The sequence below is a fragment of the Babylonia areolata genome, chromosome 18 (assembly GCF_041734735.1).
Source record: "Babylonia areolata isolate BAREFJ2019XMU chromosome 18, ASM4173473v1, whole genome shotgun sequence".
NCBI classification, from domain to species: Eukaryota; Metazoa; Mollusca; class Gastropoda; order Neogastropoda; family Buccinidae; genus Babylonia; species Babylonia areolata.
Genome location: NC_134893.1, coordinates 5,130,717 through 5,149,206, shown reverse-complemented (window position 1 = coordinate 5,149,206; position 18,490 = coordinate 5,130,717). Strand labels below are relative to the sequence as shown.

The following is an 18,490-nucleotide window of genomic DNA, read 5'->3' as shown; positions in this document are numbered from 1 at the left end:
TGGAATACTGAGAAAACGTGGAACAGCAGATTATCAAAATGAACAGTATGGCACATAAGACTGAACAAGATCAAACAAGTACTTAGGGAACGTATGAGTAAAAAGTATTGAAACTCATGCAAGAAATTTGGTTAAAATGTCAATTTTCTACTTGATTACTAAATTTGATATTCCTCAGTTTCTATGAGACAACCATGACATCTACTGGCCTTTGTCTTGAAAAAAGGATTTCACTTAAAGTAGTTTTGGATCTTTCTTTGCAAGTCCAGATACAATGGAGACATATCCATTTTTCACACTTCAATGAAAGATACAGTTTCGACAAAGCTACAAAATAATTCACAGTCCATTTGGAACAAACAATATCAAAACAATCTCTCATCATGCTGTTTTGTTCACAGGCTCAGAGAGGCAGTCAGTGATGGTATCAAGATATAGTGTGTGCATCGTAGAGACTGAGTATGGATACAAATATTTTCTTCTTTTTTTTTTTAGCAAGAGGACTGGCTGCAGCAAAAAGCATTTGTCACTTTCCAAGTAAGGTTACATTAATCTCATCATTAATCACAGCATGAAACAGAACCCAAAAGGCTTATGGAGACACGTGGAGAGCATTCATCACAGGCTGATGGCATTCCTGTTACCTGTAGGGCACTCATCTCCATAGGTCTGGTTGACAGGTGTGCTGACAGGTGAGCCCCTAGAGCAGTAGTATCCGGCATCGCAGTCGGAGCCAGCCAGTGTCATGTTGGAGTAGGGACAGAACTTGCCAGCATCGCAGTCAGTGCATCCAGCCTCACTGGCCAGACCTCGCGTGAACCTGTTGCAGCGTTGGCAAAACCAGCATCTTGGTGAATGATTGTTGCCATGATCACAAATCCATGTCACTGGCCATGACTAGTTCTTTTTCTTAACTGTTCTTGTTAAGGTGAGGTGCTTCTAATCAGGATATATGTATATATACTATATATATTCTTTATTTTTGTTTTAATAATATGCAGTGTTTTATTTTCTTCCTTTTCTTTAAAATGCGTTTTCACTTCTAATAGGGCTGGTTGTAAAAGAAGTTATTCAAATCAATCTTTTGCCTCATAAACATACTTTGCTCAGTCATTCATTTATTCTCTCTCTCTCTGTAAATGTGTGTGTGTGTGTGTGTGTGTGTGTGTGTGTGTGTGTGCATAATGCTTCTGTCATTAAAGCGTCAAAACATAACTGCAACCAAGATATATTTTGGTAAAATAGATACATAGATACTAAGATAGGTGGATAGATAGACGTAGACAGACAGACAGATATGATAGACAGATAAATAGATGATATATATATATATATACACACATACTGATAATATATACAAACAGATAATATAAACAGAGACAGACAGACAAATGCATAGAAAGACAGATACAATAAAACTTAACTTTCTGGTTCTAATCTCTCAGCTGTTGACTTGTCTGTCAAGTTAGATAGTTAGACAGGACTAAAGATATGTGTGTGAGCATGTTCGCGTGTGCATGTATGGTAAAATATCACTTAAAATGGAAAGAGGTATGAAAAATTAAGAGCTACCTGTACACTAATACAGACAGACCTATAGAAAAACAGATACAGTGGCATTTTTGTGTGTGTGCATATGTCCCCTTCCTTTCTTGACCATCTAAATGTCTTTTTAGATGGAAACTGTATAATGTGAGCTGGGTTTTGGTGTCACAACGCTTCCCTCCTTGAATATAAAACTTCACTTCAGTAACACAAAGTTGTGTTTGACTGCCCTTGGCTGGCAACATCAACCTCCATTCTCTGTTCTTGAGGTGTTATGTGACTGCTCCAGACCTCAGAATGCCTGGAGTAACAGCCCCCATCAACGCCAAACTGGCGCAGGTGCCCACAGTGGATATTGATGGCCAGGGGACGTTCAAGTACATCCTGTGCAAGATCTATGAAGGCAACAACATGCAAGACTTCAAGCTCATCGTCCGTGGCAAAGCAGACGCACTGTTTCATTGTGTTTGTTCGTGTGTACCTGTGTGAGTGTGTTGTGTGTGTGTGTGTGTGTGTGTGTGTTGTGTGTGTGTGTGTGTGTTGTGTGTGTGTGTGTGTGTGTGTGTGTTACTGTCATGTGTGTGTATATGAGAGGGGGGGTGTTTGTAATTACCATGGGAGCTGGGGGGGTGTTCTGTGTGTGTGTGTGCGTGCGTGCGTGCGTGCGTGCGTGCGTGTGTGTGTGTGTGTGTGACATACACACACTTTCAAAGCAAACCAAGCCTTACCCATACGTTCCAGCAGGACAAGGGGTAGGGTAGGTGCTGCCTTCAGGACAATAGTTTCCTTGGCGACAGACACCGTAGTGATCATTGTCGGTCTCTGCAGGGGTGGCCACAGTTGCGCCCTGCAGGGCCCAGTGTCCAGCACTGATCAGACCGGTGGTGTTGGTCAGACCTGGAACATCACGCCACACACAACACAGTGAATACTATCTATGTATGTACATATGACAGTCATGTCTGACTTAAACTATCAGAACAGCAGAGAAGGCAACTCTATCCCGATCATCTAGGCTAGAATTTGATTACAGTGGAGAGTGGAGAGCCCAAGTTAGACCCCCACTCTCTCAGTCAAGAGGGCATTGAGACAGTCAGTGTTGAGATGGTCCCAAAACGCCAACTGGACCCCAATGCTGCAGCACTAAGAGCCAGTGCAATCTTGCCTCCTAGTTTAAGAGCCATAGTCCTTCAAAAAAAAACAAAGTTGAAAGTCAGTTTCCATTACACTGGAGAAACCAGTGATTATATAGCTGCCTCAGTGCGGTGTTCTATCATGTCTTTCTTAATTAACTGGCTGGCAATGGGCTTCTTTTTGAGAATAATCTGCAGTCAGTATCAAAATAGGTTAAATTTAAAAGCAAGTTCACACACATGAACATACAACTACACACACACACACACACACATACACACACTCACACACACACTCACACACACACACACACACATATACACAAGTATACACTGTCAAATGTACTGGGTACATACTGTCAGCACTCAAGAATTAAAAAGAAACAACAACAACAACAACAATAATAATAATAATAATAATAAAAGTAATAATAATAATTTAATTTATATATCACTTTCCATGTAAAACATGTTCAACTGTGCTGTATGATGTAAATACTGACACGTAAAACATGCAACATATTGCAAGAACAAAGCAGAAAGCAAACACGAGAAACAGCCTGGTCACCGATCTAATTTCACCAAACGACCTGTATAAGTGAAGCACTGAACATAACACTTTTTTTTTATGTGTTAGCGTGATCGCCCAATCGAGCTACATAATTATGTGACCTGGTTGGAGACATAATTTGACAAAAAACAAGAACGCCAGAGAATCGACAGACAGACAGAAAATACGAAAAAACTTAGCCGTATGGAGAGCACAGGAACAGGAGTCATGATGGCTGCCGGAAAAAGAGGGCGCTAGCCAGGGGGACAAAGGGGAGGTTACCTACTTCCGGGAGGTTATCGGCCGTAGTACTTTCGTTTTCTCCGCATAGGCGGATAGTAGTTTGCACAGGACAGGAACGTCAGACCCCTGCCGGAGTCTGCACTAATTGGGTCACGGTTAAGTATGTGTAATTAAAACTTTTTTTTTTACTATGAACAAGAGATCAAAAAGAAAGAATACCCAGAAGAAATCAAGAAGACAGAAAAAAAAGACCAACAGCACTGCAGCACACCTTCTGTCTCACAATAGTGACCAGGGTCACAGGTGGAGCATTCACTCTCTGCGGTCAGGCCAGGACGCGCTCCATATGTTCCGATGGGGCAGGGGGTGGCCTGGGTCACCTTGATGATGTTGGTGCTGGCTACACAGTAGTAACCTGTACACAGGTACAGCCAGCGTTTTCAGAGATACTGCAGAAGAAAGGAGTCCTAAAATCCTGTACGCATAGAGTGCTGTGTTGTGTTGTGTTGTGTTGTGTTGTACTGTACTGTATTGTATTGTACTGTATTGTGCTGTATTGTATTGCTCACTGACACAACAGACGTCTCTGTGTAAAAATGGAGCTACAGCATGTCGCTACAGAGCAGAACCACTCTTTCTTGTGTGTCTGCAAGTGCATATGTTTTCCTATCAAAGCGGATTTTTTTAAACAGAATTTTGCCATGGACAACTTTTGTTGCCATGGGATCTTTTACATGTGTTAACTGCATGCTACACACAAGACTAATGACCAGCATCCAGACCACCAGTCAAGGTCTAGCAGAGAAGGAGAAAATACAGGAGAGTGAGGGGTTCAATCCCGTGCACTCGGATTTTCTGGCTTCATTGGCAGATACATTACCACCAGGTAACCACTGCAGGTAAAAGCATTACTAAAGTCCTATACTCAAACAGTATCAAAACAACCTGACAAACAAGTCTGATGTATAGACAAAACATTGATGGAAATTCACAGAAATGAAACGTATCACACTCTGTCATGTTTCTTTGCTCACCTGCTGTCCATCAGTTTGTGTGTTAGTCTAAACATTTTGGAACACAAGTACAATAATTTGACAAGCACACATTTAGAAGACAGATAAAGATTCTGAGAAAATAGTACTTACCCAGATATTTCTCAATGAATACCATCACATCCTTCAACAAATCTACATTCTTCCAGTAAACAAGAACAAGGCTAGTAGATTATTAACCCACTGACTGCTGCTGACAAATGATACATGTCAATGAAGGACTGAGATAAGACTGTATATACTGGTCAAGATGTCAGTCACCATTCTTAATTTGGATTTCTTCCTCTTGGGATTACAATACTTTTGTTCAGCTAAATCAGTTACACCACTGTGAAGCACACAAAATGCACCAACTGCACTTCAAATTCACACCACACTGATCTCAGTTTCATCAACGTTCAGCAGTCAAGGGGTTAAGACCAATCAACCAAAAAGCAGGTGATGGCAGTCACTCACCTTGAGGACAAATTCTGGGCGCCTCCCCAGGATAGCACAGGTGCCCTGCCAGGCAGAGCTGACAGACAGAAAGGCCGGTGTTGTTGGCGTACATGCCGGCCTCACACAGCTCGGGGACGTCCGTGTCTCCGGTGCAGTAGTGGTACATGGGACAGATGTTGCCCGTCACATTGTCGATGGGGTCAGGGATGTAGGCGCTGCCCGTGCAGTAGTACCCAGGGTCACAGTTTCCTGACGGAGCTGTCAGCGCCGTCCCGTTACAGTACTTCCCTGGGTCACAGGGCAGGCAGGCCTGGCTCTCCGACTGTCCGCTGCGGTCAGGGTTGTAGGTGCCCCGGGGGCAGGGGATCATGAGGGCCGTGCCTTCCGGGCAGTAGTAACCCTCGTGACAGGTGTCGCCCCACGTGATGATGGTCTTGTTGCCCGTGGGGTCATCGTTGTACACAGGGTCATTGGCGGTGGCCGCTCCATAACAAATGTGCCCTGCCTTGCACATGCCCGTGGGTGCCGACAGGCCGCGATCCTGGCAGTAGTATCCCGCCGGGCATTCTGTGCAGTTGTCAATGGACGTCATGCGAGTTCTGCATGGAAGAACAACACAGGAGGAAATTAAATGTGGTGTTTTTTTCCATCCTGACTGAGACAAATCAAAACTAGGACACATTTTTCAGCAAAGCACACTTCACCTTCCTACTCGTTTGTGTTCCAGTGTTAAAAGGGAAAAATATCAATGATACCAAATGTTATTTCCCTGAACAGAAAATCAATGCGATCTCTTTTGATGCAATACAAAATGAAGAACAGGAAGAATAGGAAGTAGAATTTTTCAAAAACCTTAAAGGAATATTACTCCTCTCAGAATTACAAATACATATATTTTCACATACAGAATAGCCCACCAATATCAGTCACTGCAGCAGTGAGCGACAATAACGCCTACGTCACTGAACAGCTGTGTGAGAGAAGAAAAGGAAGAAGGGAAATGAACAAGGAGAGAGCAGGGCACTGACTGATTGTTGAAGGTGCCTGGGGGACAGGTCTGGTGGATGATGGAACCGTTCTCGCAGTAGCTGCCCAGGGGACACTCAATGGTCTCATTCATCGCCTTGTCCGGGCAGTAGTAGCCAGGGTCGCAAATTTGACATTCAGAGGCTGAGTAATATGGATTGTACGTGCCTGTCTCACACTCGATTTGAGCCACCGAGCCATTCGGAGCATAATAACCTGAAAAAAGAATTGTGATAATGACTGATTTTTAAAATCCACACTTCATTAACTTCCAGCTTTAAGTCATATACTTACTCTGTTATGATAACTAAATGAATGAAATAATCAGAACAGATTGTTTCAATACTTACCGTGATATGCTAAATATCTAAATAAAATATATAGTGAAGGCATATAAAAAAATAAACAAACAACAATGCAAAAAAAGGCAAATTCATACCAAAAAAAATTAATCAGGCAAACATTGTAAAAACGAATTAACTTAATTTGCATGGGGCACATAAAAAATGTTCAGTTAGGTTGTGTATCCACAGTGCCACTCACACACCACCCACACACAAACACACACAAAGAGACAAAAACAGGAAACTATCAAATGCCAACACACACACACACACACACACACACAACTTAAAAACTGACCTGGCCCGGCAAAGTACTGACGAGGGTTTTTGGCGCTCCCGGTGCAGTAGTAGCCTCCCCAGCACATGCCAGTGGGGGCGCCACCAGCGATGGAGGAGCAGTAGTAGCCAGCATCGCAGTCAAAGCAGTCGTAGTTGTTGACCGCTCCTGTTGCATTGCTGTAGGTGCCGGCTGGGCAGGGGCTGGCGACGTAAGACCCTGAAGAAAGAACAGAAAAAAGGGGGGAATGCCTGTTGACTGGTGCAATGATGTGATGAGAGAGCAAGAGACAGATAGAGAACTAAAGAACACAAATATTTTACAGAACATCAGCCTTGGGCCATAATACAACGGGTGGGGGCGTGGGGTGGGTGGGAAACAAAAGGTGAGGGAGGAAACAGAGAGAGAGAGAGAGAGAGACAGGGAGTGTGTGTGCATATGTACATAAGTACACAGTAAGTGCAATACTGGTCATGTCTGTGAATAACTGTCTATCTTAGGCATGTTGCTTTTTTTTTTTGCCCCATAGAATTATGGGCCACATTTTCTTCTAAATATTGCTTTGTAAAAAAAAAAAGTAGTCAAAACAGTGTGATTGTATCTCTTGATAATTTCCTCATGAAGTCCTCAGAAAAACAACAACACAGAAAATACTGCTGCACAGACAGTTAAACATACAAAACACACACACACACACACACACACACACACACAAACTACCAGCTGATCTACAATCACAAGAACAGCCACGTAACATATAATGAATTAATTTTTTTTAAAATCAGTGTGACTGTCAACAGATAGAAAACAACACCACCAGAGCTACATACCCAGTGTGCAGTAGCCTCCAGCAGGGCACAGTTCCCCCGTGGTGCCATCAGTGGGGGCAGAGGTGGAGGCATTACCGTAGCACAGGTAGCCCGGGTCGCAGGGGCCCCGGGCCTGCAGCAGACCCGGGGAGTCACAGTAGAAGCCTGGGTCACAGCCTGTGCACTCTGCCTCTGCTGTCAGGCCTGTTGGAAAATAGGTCAGGTGAGGATGAAGTTCATTCTGGTTTGATGTGTCCTGTTCTGAATGTTCTCCCTGTGAAGTTCATATCCAAAAAAAAGTATTATGCAGAGCCACACTCATTCCGAATGGGTCTGATGATGGTATCTGATCGCAAAATACATTGCTCATAAGTTGACACTTTCATTAGTATAAAGTGTTTCAGTTAAGAGAGACTCTCTTGTATCATAAATTCTGTATGGACCTGTGATGCTTATTGCAGTCTTGATTACAAAATCCTGTTGTTGCCCTTTCTCTTGTGGGGAAAAGGCCTTCATTGAATAAAATATCTGAATGTGTATCTGTTGGAGAGGGCAATGGCACACACTGACTGCAGATGTCCATGTTCAGTTGAAGACATTTTCTTTCTTTCTGCGTTTTTAAGAAACATCCAACTGCTTCCTGGACATTCAAAACTGGATGACTCGAAATAAGTTACAATTGAACGCGGACAAAACTGAAGCAATGATTATAGGAACTAAACAAAAACTGTCTTCCATCGCAATTGACACAATCAAACTTGGCAGTACATCCATCCCTCTTTCCACGTCAGTCAGGAACCTTGGTGTTGTCCTTGACAATACACTGTCCATGCAAAAATTTATCAGTCAGACATGTCAGTCCTGCTACTGTCAACTGCGACGCATCAGTGCCGTCCGGAAATATCTGTCCACTGACGCAACATCTAGACTTGTCGTTTCTCTCATTCTCTCTCACCTTGACTACTGTAACTCTCTATTGTCTGGTATGCCTGCTTCATCCATTCAGTCCCTTCAACGCATACAAAACTCTGCTGCCCGACTTGTCCTCAGAAAGAAAAGATCTGAGCAACATCTCCACTGGCTCCCAGTCTCACACCGAATAAAGTACAAGATCAGCACTCTATGTTATAGATGCATTCACAAAACTGCCCCTTCCTATCTCTGCGGCTGCCTTCACCTCTACACTCCATCTCGCTCACTACGATCGGCCTCAGATCCACTCTGTTTACACATACCCAGATTCAAACACTCGACTGTTGGCCGCCATTCTTTCTCTGTTTCTGGACCTTGTGATTGGAATGAACTTCCTTTTTCGCTTTGTCAAGTCTCCACACTCAACTCGTTCAAGTCTGGCCCTAAAACCCACCTCTTCCCAAAATAGCCTCCCTTGCCTGCCCTTCCTTGTCTTTAGTTTCTACAGTATTAGAGTTATGCATGCGTGAGAATGACTGGTGCGAAAGCGCTTTGATTTGTCTCTGCACAAGATCCAGCGCTATATAAATACCATTATTATTATTGTTCACAGGCCACAACTCCCACATTCATTTGTATGTACAAGTGGGCTTTTATGTGCTTGACTAATTTTACCCTGCCATTAAGGCAGCCATACGCCATTTTGGAGGACCACCGCCTGCCCAAGATCGCGCTGTATGGCGAACTGTCCACTGGCCACCGTGACAGAGGAGCACCCAAGAAGAGATACAAAGACTCCTTGAAGAAAGCTCTTGGTGCCTGTCACATTGACCATCGCCAGTGGTCCGCAGTAGCCGCTGATCGAGAGACCTGGCGACGCACCATCCACCAAGCTGTCTCCTCCTTCGAAAACAACCGCAGGGCCAGCCTTGAGGACAAACGCAGAAGGAGGAAGAACCACGACGCTGCAGCCGCGAACCCAGACCAGACTTTCCCTTGCAACCGCTGCGGCTGACTCTGCTTTTCCCGCATTGGCCTTGTCAGCCATGAGCGTGCCTGCATCAGACGTGGACAACGCCCTTCCTAGATCTTCGTCAGCGAAGCCAGGCCATGATGATGACGCCATTTTCAGAAGTAAAAATCAAGAGGTTAGAAAAAGAGAATCTGAATATATATCAGCAGATGGGATATGCTGTTACTGAACTGCCCTTTGAATACAATCTTTCTGCTGCTATTGAATGTTGCTTTGTGAACTATGTTGCTAAGTGCACTACAAACATGTTGGCTGTACAGTTTGCAAAGGAAGTCATTCTAGGCTTGTATAAAATACTACATGAATCCTCTGCTGTTCTCATCATTACTTTCTTAATCAAAGTAGACTCCTAGAAAGTGCATACATCACACAATATGCACATCTGTATTATTCTCCACAATTAAAATGAAAATTCACGGCTCCAAACAGGTGACTGAGAAGTGCCTTTGGTAAGAAAAGAGAGCACACAAAATGGGCACAGTTTTGAGCCTGGTCTCAACAGCAGAACACCAGCTGCCAACCAAGCTGCGTCCATGCTGAGAACAGAACAACCACGACTTAAACTGACACGGTGTCCAAGAACCCAGACTTCAAAACTGCTCCCACCCAAGCCTGACCAAACACTGTGCCAGTTGTACACACTCTGAGACAACACCAAAAGCTAGAGCTGTTGTCACTACAGTTGATTTGAAGTGGGTCAACATAAACGTTTTTCTGAATGGGAAACTATGTGAATATCAAAGCAGCCTCCACAGAAGAATACAGTTTCCGTTTCAAAAAGGTGTCAGAGGAGTGGACTGATAAATTTTTTTTAATGCTACACCACTTCTGCTGCATAACCTTTTTTTTTTTTCTTTTTTTTTTTAAGGCAGCCGACACCTAACCTTCACATAAACCAAACATACTGATCAGGCTTTGAGAGCCTGCCCTTGGTTTGTGTAAACTGTTATCATAAAAATGAAGTAAAATGATCAGACAAAATAAACAAATAATATACTAAAACATAGAGAACAATACAGGTTCCAATGAGCTCCGGAACAGTCAACAAGTGAGAATGATGACTTACGGGTGGCACTTCCATATGTGCCGATGGGGCAGGGTGCTGGCTTGCCTACACCCAGTGTGCAGTAATAGCCCTGGGGACAGTCTGTGGGGCTGGCTGAGGCTTGAGGGCAGTAGGAGCCGACAGGGCACGTCTTGCAGCTGCCCACGTCTGGAGTGGCTGACACGTCTGTGTATGTGCCAGCTGGACATGGTTCCTGGAAGTGTGTGTAGGCAGACAGTGTTTTTACTGTGACAAACTCTAGCTGAGTTAACAAAAAGAAAACTTTGATAAATGTGACTGAAAAGTAAACGGAAAGACAGACATCAGTACTTGCTACCTTGTTGGTGTATCAGTGAACTTCTGTGTGAACAAGTAAATGTGTGCTGGTACCAAACAAACAAACAAAAAAAAGACACCAATATTTGTTACCTTGAACATGTTGATATGTGTGCCTTTGTGTACAGAAGACAGGTATGTCAGGAAAAAGTGTGCATGTGAACTACTTTGTACAGGTAGCTGTCTGCAGGCTCGTTTTGCACATCCAAATCTCTCTGCACATTATTATTTGCTAGTGGATCTTTTGCATAAACCTGTTGTAAAAAAGCATGATACAAATAAATGTTGCTTTGATCCTCACAATGATCTGTTAACACCTCTGCACATCCAGTTCACAACGACAGTCCCCAAACTGCTTTCAAATAGTTGTATTCATGAAGTTTTCAGTCCACAGTCAAGCATGTTATATCTCCTCTCTCTCGACCAAGAGGGCTTTGGCACTGTCAGTGTTGGGATGGTTGGGATGGTCCTCAAAGGCCAACTAGCCCCCAAGGCTGCAGTACTGACAGCCAGTGCAATATTTCCTCCAAGTTTGACAGTGACAGTCCTTCACAAAAAGACTAAGCTGTAAACGAATCCTTACTGCAGTGCAGAAACTATTGATCATACAGCTCTCATTCCGGCCCCAACTGTAAGATTATGTCAATCTATGATATGAGCCAAGCGTTGAGGCTACTCTCCACAGTAATCAAATTTTGTGACATCAGCTGCCTGCTCTGTTGTTTTGATGGTCACAGTCGGACATGAATGTTGTACATTCAGTCACTCACCTGTTCATTGCCAAACGAGCCAATGGTGGGCGGGTGGTAGGGAGTGAAAGGGTTGTTGAAGCTGGTGGGGCAGTAGAAGCCGGGGTCACAGGTACCGGTAGAGGCGTAGGACCCTTCCAGACAGTAGTATCCGGCATCACAGGGGGCACAGTCTGTGTCCACATCCGCCCCGCTCACCGTTGTGCGAATTGTACCCACAGGGCAGTTGATCTCAACAGGAGTCGCTGTGAAACGTACAGTGTACAGTTGTAGGATCCATTCATCACATCCAGAGAGGACACTGGCTGGACTTGTAACACTTTATTCTATTCAACTGCAGGCCACAGTACGGAGAGGTCTTTACAAAAAGAAAGTCAGGATGGAAGTGCCATAAGCAGTCACTGCACGCAAGAAAAGGAGCAGAAAGAGACAAAGAGAGTTGTGCTGTAAGTGTGGGAAAGGATGTTTGTTTTCATTCCTTGATCTGCGGTGCCAGAGTTATTTTTAGGGTTGCTGCAATCCTTGTGCTGGCCAAACTCCACAGTTAACTATATGTCAAAAGTAGATCACCGCACAGTGTTGATCGCGATGACAATGTCTTTGTGGGATTTATCAAAACAAAGTAAAGAAAGATTATAATGATAACAATACAACTATTTTGATTATTTGGTCTTTGTGAAGAATAACTAAACCATTTTTTCTGGTTTGATTTTGTCTGCTTCATCTTGTACTGTTGGAAGCAATAACAACCACATCATGAACAGCAAAATGCCTAAAAGACAAGACTCAATCTACAGGCCTTTGAGAAAATGCACTCTTTTCACCTTTCTATTGGTTTTGTTTTGCCTGATCCAAGATTGTGAAGCAAATTCTTCCACACTACCTACCGGAGATAGTGCAGGTTCTAACATTCTCATGCACTGACCTTCAGGGCAGTATTTGCCAAGAGAGCAGTCTGTGGCCTGTGATACGTCAGACAGGCCCCCAGCACAGTACTTCCCCGCTGGACACTTTTTGTTATTCAACATATCATCTTCAGAGGTGGTAACGTTGTCACAGTAGTATCTGCAAAAAGTCCATCAGTAAGCTGTGAGTCATTTATATTCATGTTTAAAATAAACAAGAGAGGCAAGGCCTTCAAGACTCACTTGTGATACACTTTAAAAAAAAAAATCTAATCATTAAAATGTGTTCTGTATTTGTTAGTATAAAGCTTCAGGTTAAAAAAAAAAAGAAAAAAGAAAAAAAAAAGTCCTGACAGCAGATTCGAACCCCGCGTGTTCGGGTGAAAAGAAACTGTCTTACCCAATACACTATCGTGGCTCCTTAACTGACATTAAAAAATTTAACATTTAAACATGCTTTTTTAAAGGGCAATAAATTGATTGTGGTAATCGCGGTGAGAACCCTGTTTAAATCACATTATTCTGGTGTATCTTGGGCATTCAAAAAATCTTTAAGGGCAATTAAAAATTCTTTTCAAGTCCACGGTAAAGGAGACGTGGCTATCGCTGCAATCACACTGCAACATTTAGCCATTTTCTCTGGATCTAGATAGATGTACAAGTTTAGTTACACCCGCCGGGAATGTACGACACGATCGATTCAATTTTTCTTTTATGTTCATTCTAGTTTTATAGTTTTAAAGTTGATATGAAAATTGAGTATTTTGTTAAACTAATAACATGTAGAGCCAAGTACAAGTACTTCTAAATGTCGTATGAAGTGAAAAGGACTTCATTTTGAAAATCGTCAAGACTGGAAATTTTTACGTTTCATCAATGGTATTAACTCTCATGGTTTATTATTTTTAACTGTGAATTCCAACTGATTTTGTTGATATTTTTATGGCAGTTTGGGGCATAATCCAGTAAGTGATGAGGCGTTCACATCTGAATAAATATTTAATGGTCTCCTTCTCCAACTTTCTATTACATGTTATCGTGTATTGTCGATTGAATATAGGATTGAATGGGCAGGTCAACAACTTGAAACAAAATGGCAACCTTACGTTCATGAGGAATAAGAGCACGCGCTTTGAATATGTATAAATATGTGTATGCAATTGATTTTTGCCCATGACCTTCAGGGCTCAGCCAATAGATCTATAAAGTCCACTCGTAGTATTGATTTTAATATTTTCCGAAAAAGACCACTTGGGCGAATGAACATAGTGAAAGCCCTGTACACTGAGAGTAAAACACACAAGCTTTTTATGTACTGAGTATAATTTCAGAATGTAATGTTTTAGATGAGAAAGATCAGTTTAAAGCAAATTAACCCCCCCTAGCATTAATTACAGATTAATTTCCCTTTTTTACTATCTGCAGCAAAGACATGCACCAGAAATATAACTTCCATGCTTTGCAAAAGAAGTTCCTGTTTGAACAAAAAATAATAAAAATGACTGCTCTTGTTGTGTCAGAATATCAGATCAAAGTGCCAAGTTTAGAGAATAAAAAAAATATAAATATAACAGTAAATTCAGTTTGCATATAATTTGGCTTCTTTTTTTAATTTTTTTGTGTGCCCATCCCAGAGGTGCAATATTGTTTTAAACAAGATGACTAGAAAGAACTCAATTTTTCCTATTTTTATGCCAAATTTGGTGTCAACTGACAAAGTATTTGCAGAGAAAATGGCAATGTTAAAGTTTACCATGCACACACAGACACACACACACACACACACACACACAGACAACCGAACACCGGGTTAAAACATAGTCTCACTTTGTTTACACAAGTGAGTCAAAAATAAGTATCATTGTCTTTGTAATCAAAATATCATACCCACACTTTATTAAAAAATATAAAATATGTTTTTCTTTTAAATTGATCAACTGTCCACCTGACTTACCCTGGTTCACAATCCACATATGAAGATTATCAAACTGACTTACCCAGGTTCACAATCCTCACAATCCACACATGAGGACTATCCACTGACTTACCCTGGTTCACAATCCACACACGAGGACTATCCACTGACTTACCCTGGTTCACAATCCACACATGAGGACTATCCAACTGACTTACCCTGGTTCACAATCCACACATGAGGACTATCCAACTGACTTACCCTGGTTCACAATCCACATATGAGGACTATCCAACTGACTTACCCTGGTTCACAATCCTCACACGAGGACTATCAAACTGACTTACCCTGGTTCACAATCCACACATGAGGACTATCCAACTGACTTACCTTGGTTCACATTCCACACATGAAGACTATCCAACTGATTTACCCTGGTTCACAATCCACATATGAAGATTATCAAACTGACTTACCCTGGTTCACAATCCACATATGAAGACTGTCCAACTGACTTACCCTGGTTCACAATCCTCACATGAATTTTTCCTATTTTTATGCCAAATTTTGTGTCAACTGACAAAGTATTTGCAGAGAAAATGGCAATGTTAAAGTTTACCATGCACACACAGACACACACACACACACACACACACACAGAGACAACCGAACACCGGGTTAAAACATAGACTCACTTTGTTTACACAAGTGAGTCAAAAATAAGTATCATTGTCTTTGTAATCAAAATATCATACCAACACTTTATTAAAAAAATATAAAATATGTTTTTCTTTTAAATTGATCAACTGTCCACCTGACTTACCCTGGTTCACAATCCACATATGAAGATTATCAAACTGACTTACCCTGGTTCACAATCCACTGGTTCACAATCCACACATGAGGACTATCCAACTGACTTACCCTGGTTCACAATCCACATATGAGGACTATCCAACTGACTTACCCTGGTTCACAATCCACACATGAGGACTATCCAACTGACTTACCCAGGTTCACAATCCACATATGAGGACTATCCAACTGAATTACCCTGGTTCACAATCCTCACACGAGGACTATCAACTGACTTACCCTGGTTCACAATCCACATATGAGGACTATCCAACTGACTTACCCTGGTTCACAATCCTCACAATCCACACATGAGGACTATCAAAATGACTGACCCTGGTTCACAATCCACATATGCAGACTGTCCAACTGACTTACCCTGGTTCACAATCCTCACAATCCACACATGAGGACTATCAACTGACTTACCCTGGTTCACAATCCACACACGAGGACTGTCCAACTTTGGTGTATTTGCCCAGGCCACATTCTGCCGGGGTGATTGTCTTTGCAACACAGTAAAATCCTCCTGGGCAGTCTATGCAGTCACTTTCGCTCTTGGCATGCAAACCTGGCAATCATTAACAGCTGTGTCAGTTCACAGATGTAACAGTTGCGGATTTGCCTGACCATTTGCCATTCACTTCACTGCTCATGTTCGAACATAGTGATAGCAGGAACTTACCTGACACGAAATGATTTAAACTTGTATAAATTTGTAAACACAACAACGGCAACTCTGGATTAGTCTCGTATTCATTCTGCACTTTTTGTATAAAAAACAAACAGAAACTGTGACTGTATGAGAAAATAAAGCCCTACCACCACTGATATGCACAAAGTTATATTTTACATTCTGATCACACTGTAAAACCAAAAAGTAAACTAAGAAAGTGTTTTAATTCAAATGTAATTAAAAAACACTTTTCTTCCACATTAAGTTACAGCTGGTTGATAATAAGCTGGTGGGGTGTGAATACTATGCTCGATAAGTCCACTCGTGAATGTCATTTGCCCAAACACTGAAAATGGATAATTTTTTTTTTTTAAACAAAGGTAAAAGGAAGACAGCTTACCTTCACCAACAAAGGCTCCGCCATTATCCACACCATACGGCATGTAGGTACCACGTGGACATTCTTCCGGCACCGTCACAGCAAATTCACAGTAGTGACCTGAAGAAAACACGGCACCATTTCCATCACTGCCTGTATCTGCATGTTTCCTGTTTCTTGTGTGAGTCTGATCTGCATGCATGGGTTTCCTTTTTGACATGGGGCATGGCTTTCATAAATGAGTCACTTCAGGTGTTTTGTCTTCTTCTGAGATTCATGGTAAAAGTGAAATACAAAAAAAACAGGAAACCAAAGTGTACTGTGCTATCAACCTTAAAATCAATTTCGACCTTTTTTCACAATTCTACACGAACAAAAAAATATTCAAGACTAATAATATATCAAATTCAAACACAAGGTGAGCAGATAAGGGAGGAACAGAGAAATCCAGACAGGAGAGTAAAAAGGACAGATACAGAGAGAAACACAGCTGAACCAGACAGGAGAGAAAAAAGGACACAGATACAGAGAGAAACACAGCTGAACCAGACAGGAGAGTAAAAAGGACAGATACAGGGAGGAACAGAGCTGAACCAGGCAGGAGAGAAAAAAGGACACAGATACAGAGAGGAACAGAGCTGAACCAGACAGGAGAGAAAAAAGGACACAGATACAGAGAGGAACAGAGCTGAACCAGACAGGAGAGTAAAAAGGACAGATACAGGGAGGAACAGAGCTGAACCAGACAGGAGAGAAAAAAGGACACAGATACAGAGAGGAACAGAGCTGAACCAGACAGGAGAGAAAAAAGGACACAGATACAGAGAGGAACAGAGCTGAACCAGACAGGAGAGAAAAAAGGAAACAGGTACAGAGAGGAACAGAGCTGAACCAGACAGAAGAGAAAAAAGGACACAGATACAGAGAGGAACAGAGCTGAACCAGACAGGAGAGAAAAAAGGACACAGATACAGAGAGGAACAGAGCTGAACCAGACAGGAGAGAAAAAAGGACACAGATACAGAGAGGAACACAGCTGAACCAGACAGGAGAGAAAAAAGGACACAGATACAGAGAGGAACAGAGCTGAACCAGACAGGAGAGAAAAAAGGACACAGATACAGAGAGGAACACAGCTTAACCAGACAGGAGAGAAAAAAGGACACAGATACAGAGAGGAACACAGCTTAACCAGACCAACAGAGTGAGAGACAGATGAGCGGTCTGACAGACACATTAAAAAGCATAAACAGAAGGATAATCTTTTCCATTTATGTCAATAACAGTGCAGTATACATCCATTTTATATCAATAACAGTGCAGTATACATCCATTTTATATCAATAACAGTGCAGTATACATCCATTTTATATCAATAACAGTGCAGTATACATCACACAAGGCAGAAAAGGAGGAAGCTTACCTTGAGTACAGTTCTTGCACTGGTACACCTCATACTTGCCATAGTCGGGGTTGTAGGTGCCGTTTGGACAGCCATACTGGGACCAGAACTGTGTGCCCGTGGGGCAGTAATAGCCAGGGGGACATCTGTCTGTAGGGGCTGACTCTCCACCTGAAACATCAATGTGGTTACAAGTCACTGATCAAAAGTGTTGCGTCAACAAAACAAAAAAAAACCAACAAGATATTAAACTACTTGCATACATGTCCACTAACAGAATCAAATGAGCCAACACGCATGCATCACACACACACACACACACACATCGCAGAGAGCTGAAGATTGCTTCTCAAGTTGAGAGTACACTGTCTTGGTCTTAGATGTGTACAACACACTTGCGCACATGCACACACACACACACACACACATGGACATACGCACACACACACACACAAAAAACAAACAAACAAAAACACACATGATATGGTCATACACATGCACACACACACACACACACACACACACACACACAAACTTGCACATGCGCGCACACTCACACACACACACATAGACAAGCAAAAACACACATGCATATGGATATGCACACACACACACACACACACACACACACACACACACACACACACATCATCATCATCATCATCATCATCATGTTCACACTGACCGTTGCAGTAGTACTCCTGAGGACAGATGGTACACTGGGACTCCTCGTACAGGTCCGAGCGGTTGGTGTAGGTACCAGACGGACACGGGTACCTGTCCGGGGCAGGGGTCTGCAGGGGGCAGTAGTGTCCTAACCCACACGGCTGCTGCGGGTTGATGGTCACTCCTGACACCCACGGAAA

The 18,490-nt window shown here is 42.5% G+C and overlaps 1 protein-coding gene across 1 annotated transcript in view; it reads right to left on the bottom strand.

The window, feature by feature from the left end:
• Positions 1 to 18,490, bottom strand: part of LOC143292381 (uncharacterized) — a 226,667-nt gene that overhangs the window by 173,973 nt on the left and 34,204 nt on the right. Inside the window, 14 exon segments of the mRNA XM_076602599.1 lie at positions 645 to 820; positions 2,274 to 2,442; positions 3,743 to 3,886; positions 4,980 to 5,560; positions 5,990 to 6,203; positions 6,630 to 6,827; positions 7,439 to 7,621; positions 10,429 to 10,621; positions 11,514 to 11,737; positions 12,418 to 12,557; positions 15,597 to 15,738; positions 16,244 to 16,342; positions 17,646 to 17,795; positions 18,310 to 18,474. Coding sequence (XP_076458714.1) covers positions 645 to 820; positions 2,274 to 2,442; positions 3,743 to 3,886; positions 4,980 to 5,560; positions 5,990 to 6,203; positions 6,630 to 6,827; positions 7,439 to 7,621; positions 10,429 to 10,621; positions 11,514 to 11,737; positions 12,418 to 12,557; positions 15,597 to 15,738; positions 16,244 to 16,342; positions 17,646 to 17,795; positions 18,310 to 18,474 — 2,778 coding nt within the window.